Consider the following 6,293-nt stretch of genomic DNA (forward strand, 5'->3'; position numbering starts at 1 on the left):
AAACCCACAGAAGGATCCTATAGCAAGACAAGAAATCTAAAAACAAAAAATGTCCATATGAAAATAGAGCCAATACAGAAACTGAAACACCTGCTACAGCAAACCATTAACTTCAGCATCCAGGCACCCTACCAGCTGTTTCTGACCTACTCTGGAATGTCTGGAATTAGTTCATACTCACATAACGAGGGAGCTTGTGTATCCAAAAACCGTAGCAGGACATTCTGGAAAACAGGAAGACTGGAACCTGTCAAGGAGGCTGAAGACAGAGATTCCTTTTCATCTAGGACTTCAGATTCACCACATTTCTGCACAGTTAAATAAATAAAAAAGCATGTCTCTATACCCAAATGCACACAATATCCCCAGCATTTGCATTTGAGGCCACTACACACGTGACTGTTTCTTACCTCTGCATAAAATCCAGACTCACTCTAGAATGACAGGCTTTTCCTATTAACTAGTTTGGTTATTTCTAAGGTGCTTTATTTAATTATTTTGGGTTACTGACTGGAAAGGAACTTCCAGGACCACTGTGAATAAAAAAGGAAGCTTCTCTTGTCTGTGTAAATTACAGTTTGAACAATGACCAGGGCAAAGCCCCCTGCTTTGGGTGGATTTGGGTGCAGTGAGGCAGAAACAATGTAGTGACTCCATTCCCCTAAGCTGGTTTGTGGTGAGGGCAGACAAGGCAGAGAAGCTTCGGAAAGCCAAAGTCTTTCTGCAGCTGTGGGAGTGCTCTCACCTGTCTGTCCCACACCCAGGTGGAACAGACAACACACATTACTTTGCTGGGGACCTTTTTCTAGGAAAACAGTGCCCAGCAGAACTCCCAGTGGCACAGATGGGCGAGGCAGAGGCAGTGCCAGGGGCCACAGGGACACTGCCCTGCTCCAGCCCCACTGCAGGGCAGAGCTGGTGCTGCTGCAGTTCCAGATGTGGCAGCTTAGGCAAGCTGGAGTGGGATCTTCTGCCACAACAGACAACAGTTCACATCAGAGATGGCACTACAGCACCCTGCTTCTGCAGGACCTCATTTCCCCTGAAAAGAAAGGAATTCTACAGAATGCAAGACTTAAAGTTACACTTGAATTTTGCCTCAGATTGGATCTTGGCTTTGGAACTTTCACAGAGTCCCCCATCAGGTGACAGCTACACCCCACTGGCCAGACCCACAAGCCCTCTGTAAGGGACTCCAGCTCCTCTGGCATTCCTCTAGTTGGGCAAGCAGCTCACAAAAGTGAAACACTTTTTCTAACAGACATAAGTCAGCTAACACAGACCTTCCTGAGTTAGGCTGCAATTTCTTACTTTAAATAGAAGGCTTTTTCATGCTAAACTTTTCTAGAATTTATAAACTGTAAATTGATGCCAAAGATCCCCAGTCCTCCAAATGCCAAATTCACTCCTTTTGTTATGAGATTAAAGTGAGGCTTCCTTAGAAATATCTACCTCTTTAATCAAACTGTCACACGGTGCTGAAGTAGAGACAACTTACTTCTGCCTCAATTTCCGCTTGCCTCTTCTCCAGGAGCCTGGCCACGGCCATGGCCCTGTGCTTCCCAGACCTCTTACAGCTCACGGCCCACTCACAGAGCAGCATCACCACGGCCTCGTCATTTGGGGCTACCTGTGCAGGGCAGAACAGACAGAAACCAGCTCACCCACACAGCCCACGAGCTGATCTCTGACCCAACAGCCTGCAGCAGCCAGCACTCCGCAGGAAGAAAAGCTGAATGAGCTGGGGTTTGGTCTTTCGATGCACACATTTGCTGTCACCTGCACACATTTGCTTTCTTTGCAGTATTTTCACATGAAATATAAGCTGGAAGCCAAAGAGGGAAATCCCCAGTTTTCATACTGCTGAGACTCAAATCAAAATTTTACTTTATGATAAAGTTGCTTCACAAAACCAGGGAAGGGTGATGTGCCTTGTGAGCAAGAGGAACAGTGTACTCACAGAGCCTCCCAGCCCACTAACCACACGGGATTTACGTGCTCCATACGCTCATTCTTCCAGACCTCCTCTGTCTGTTTCCAGACTCTGACTCGCATCCCACTGACAGATTACAATAAACAAAACAAAACACCCCCTCAACCTCTAAAGGCATTATCTGTCAGATAGCCAAGGCTGAAAAACTCCCCAAGAGCTCCATTTTATTTCTGACATTTTTAAGAAACACCATGTGTCTGTAGAACCCTGTGTTTACAGAGCAGCAATGGGATGTAATGTGCTTATATCCAGTACTTTTTCCTTGTCTGCTCCTGAGCTGATCTCACTCGTCCCTCCCAAGCTGGCCACCATCTCTGAACACTTCAACATACCAACCTGCAAATTAAAGAGATGTGATTTTCCTTCCTTCCCCAAGGTCACTGGAAGCTACACAGAGCAGTGACCATCACAAGGGCTGGAGCCAAGCATGGCATCCTCAGCAAGCGAATACTTTCCTCAAAGTGATTGGGAATTACAGACCCGAGAGCATGAAAGTTCCTGCTTCACAGCTGTCCCAACACCCCTCAGAAAAACAGAACATAAGTTTGTGCTGAACGAGGCTGCTGTGTACACACACGTGTGCATCAGAGAGGTTCCCTGTAAATACACTTTAACAGTAAGCAAGAGATACTACACAACTAGGGCAGGGGGAATGGAGGAGGAGGGGAAATGCTTTTCTCTTACCCAAATGAAGCAACATGGTGACATCACCACTGCTGTGGTGAGATGCAGTCAGCTACCCACACAACCATGGATGCTATCGATTTCTGAAGACAATGCAGAACACTCAAAAGACTCTGATGCTCTCAACTGATGCAGACTTTTGTTGGGACCACCAGAGCCATTCCTACACACTGGGTTCTTGGAACACAGGGCCCTGGCAGCAGCTGAGACAAGCAAAGCTGAGGGGTCTGGCCATCAAACATGTTATTTTGCTTTTGACTGGAGATAACAAATATGGAGCCACACTGCTTCCTGTGTCACAAAGGCTGTACCTCAGGGCTTCCTCTCTTCCAACACCACATTTACTCACAGACACTCAGAATGCATCAAGCAGCACCTCTCAGAATAACCAGCCTTTAGATTTGTCTTAGCTGGGGTCTTGCATCTGCAGCTGGTCTGAACAAGCACAGAGCACGCTTCAGAGGGGCTCAAACTGCTACCTCAAAGAGCAGCATTAAGGTCACATTTTTACTCTTAAAATTTCAGGGGCAGGAAAACAAAAAGATCAGTTCACACATTACTAAATGACAGTGTTTTGTAGGGAAGACAAGACACAAGGAACTGAAGCAGAGCATGGGTATGGGCATGCAAGAACAGCAGCTCCCTGGGCTTGAGGGAAACTCTCCATGGACAAGATCCTCCCTCAAGACTCCCAAACTTCCACAAGTACTAGTGTGACAAAAACACTTCAAGGTGACATAAAATGGGAGAAATTATCTACAATACATAGCACACACCCCTTTGAAGCAAGAGATCAAGTTTAGACAACTCATTCCCAACATCTGTCATTTATCCATGATCCAAAATAACTGTAACCTCCTGAAAGCCTCAGTCAGACCCTTCTGGAAAAAACCAAAGGCTTCATTATCTCCTGTTTATAACTGGAAGCAAAGGTGGGTGAAGAAAATTAGAAAAGAGTTGGTTTGGGTTTAGGTTTAAAAAAGCTCCGCAATTAGTAACACAGGAACGTATTAAAAGGAAAGATTTCCACGCCTCTGTTCCCGAGGAGCTTGGAGATAGGACAGCTCATTACCTTCGGAAACACATCTGTATATCTGCCACACCAGAGCTCTCAGGCTGTACTACTCTATGGACAAACTATCCTCAAAGCTTGGGAGGTTAAAACCAACTAACTGTGCTGCAACAGGCAGTGCAGAGTGAAGTACAGGACACAAAACGCTCCTGACTGCAGCCCACCAGGGCCCAAGGCAAGTGCTGCACATACACAGCAGCCCTGACAGCAGCCCAAAGACAGTACCATCTGCACATTTCTTTAGAAGATGAGACCATGTTCAACAAAACATTAACCCTGCTTTAAAAGTTGTCTAGATTAAAAAGAAAAGGCAAGCTGTGTGTTCCTCTTAGGGTCGCTATCAGTTATTTAAGTCACAGAACAAATTTTTTCATTCCAGAGAGATTTTGTACTTTAACTCCTTTAGATGAGCAGGAACCTGGCACTGGATTTCCTAAAATAAAAAAGGAAGAACAGGTAACTAAGCAATTTGAGCAACCAAAGCAATGCTAACTGCATTATTAAAACTATTACAAGACTACTCAGAACATGCTCTATTTTCTCAGCACTTGGGGAAACAGACTGATTCTCCAGATATTATTTTGCTCATCTTGTCTCTCTTTCCTGTCAAGCAGCCCAACACACTCAGATTTGGGTCTCTCACATAGTTACAAATGTTAAATTGAAGCTCCGTGACTTCAAGATCCGTCAGAGCTCCTTTCCCACAGTGGGGTGGGGAGTTTTGTTTGTTTGTTTCATTTCCAGAAAAGTGATGCCAGAAAGACAAATATCAACTCTCTGCATTTGTCACAAGCCCCATTCGTGAGAACCACATTCAAAACAGGACTTTTTCACTCTAAAGTGAAAAACATCTCTTGGCATCATAAGAGTTCAGATGGACTTCAAAGACAACACGAGAAGCAAGACTAAATACAAGTGCAGAGCCCTAAGCTTTAAAAGCAGAACCCTGAGTGCATAAATATCCATGGAGTTTCAGGATTCTACATAGTGATTTCAAGAAATTCAACATCAGTCCTTAAAAATCAAACACTCTCTTCTGTCCTCCAGTCACTACTGCACACTGGCTAGAAAATCCTGGTACCAAGCTGCATGCACCAGGTATCCCCCACTGCTGAGGTGCATTTCAAGCTATACTTAACCAAGATGTATTTTGCTACACTGGAGACTGACAAGTTCAAGAGTCCCACCAATCATTCGAAACCAAAAAGTATTAAGAGGTAAAAAAGCTATTCTTTCTCAGTTCCTTTCCATAGTGGTACCTGTGACAGACTATGACAGACAATAAAATACATGTAGTCCAAATGTTCAGTGAAATTTGAGTGGGATTAAGCCCTAGGAAAATGACAGGTGAACTCACTGAAGAGTTGTTATAGACATGAGAAAGTCACTATTGCACTCTCCAGCTCACCCTTCTGAGGACTCTGTTTCTGCCCAAATCAACTCCTGCCCTCACAAGGACTCCTTGCTAACTGGGGCTGCAGACGAGTCATGGGTGTTCCAAGTCTGGACTAGTGTAAAAACTTTATTCTAATTTAAAACTGTATGTTAGCAATACAGACTGTTTACTGGATTTACACCGTCACAAAAATCAGCACTGTGAAAATCATTCTGGAGCTGTGCACAAGAGATTATTTGAGTCAAGGAAATGTCAGACGGAAAATACTTGTGGCCAGAAATAAGATCAGTAGTTTTCTCTGCAATCCCATCTAAAAAGAAAGTGAATTTACCGCTTTATGACACATCATAGGTTTTGAGCCCTCCTACTCAGGCAAATCTCCTGAGGAACCCACACAAGTCAAAGAGAACCAGAAATGGGAGGTCCTTTCATTGTTCTGTGCACACTGCCACACTCACTGGGCAGCAACCCTGTTACTGCATTCATTGTGATGTTACATCTTTATGGGCCATCAGACCTTCCCACCAAAACAATTCAACAACTGCTATTATTATTTGAAACTTCATGAACAAAGAGCTCAGCCTCTGTCAGCTACACTAAGTGCTGGGTTTTGGGTTGCACACAGCCTGATGGGAGCCCCTTGCCTGTATGGAAACCTGCCACACAAGGGCCAGCTGGGAGAGAATCACAGAATCATTACGGCTGGAAAAGGCTTTTAAGATCAAACCATTAAGACGGCACTGCTAAGTCCACCACTAAAACACGTGTGATCCATGATTAAGGCTCAAATCAAGACATTAAAACAGGAAAAATAGACAGGAAATAGGTTCCAAACATGCTTCAGTTGGGCTCACATCAAAACACAGGCAGCAGACAGCTGTCCTTCAACGAACATTTTTAACAACACTAACAATGTCTGTAGGCAGACATCCTAGTAGTGGATATCCTATTTACAAAACGAAAATCCTTACAAGCTTCCATGAGCTGCCAGCTGAAAACAGTGTACACGGCCTCGTGATTTATGGCCTCTTCTGCCAGTGAAAAGCAGAAATTTATTAAGGGGAAGGAAACTAGAGACAAAAAAAGACAAACAGACCGCACGTGGTGACATCCGTGGGGGCACGGGGAGCGGCCGACATCCAGCGGCC

The 6,293-nt window shown here is 44.6% G+C and overlaps 1 protein-coding gene across 1 annotated transcript in view; it reads right to left on the bottom strand.

Moving 5' to 3' along the window:
• MED12L (mediator complex subunit 12 like) overlaps positions 1–6,293 on the bottom strand; it is a 97,630-nt gene that overhangs the window by 72,564 nt on the left and 18,773 nt on the right. The window contains exons 11-12 of the mRNA XM_017734415.1: positions 1,499–1,630; positions 182–308 (exon numbers count right to left, since the gene is read on the bottom strand). Coding sequence (XP_017589904.1) covers positions 182–308; positions 1,499–1,630 — 259 coding nt within the window. The remainder of the gene's footprint in view (positions 1–181; positions 309–1,498; positions 1,631–6,293) is intronic.

This window comes from Corvus brachyrhynchos, unplaced genomic scaffold (assembly GCF_000691975.1).
Source record: "Corvus brachyrhynchos isolate BGI_N302 unplaced genomic scaffold, ASM69197v1 scaffold544, whole genome shotgun sequence".
NCBI lineage: Eukaryota > Metazoa > Chordata > Aves > Passeriformes > Corvidae > Corvus > Corvus brachyrhynchos.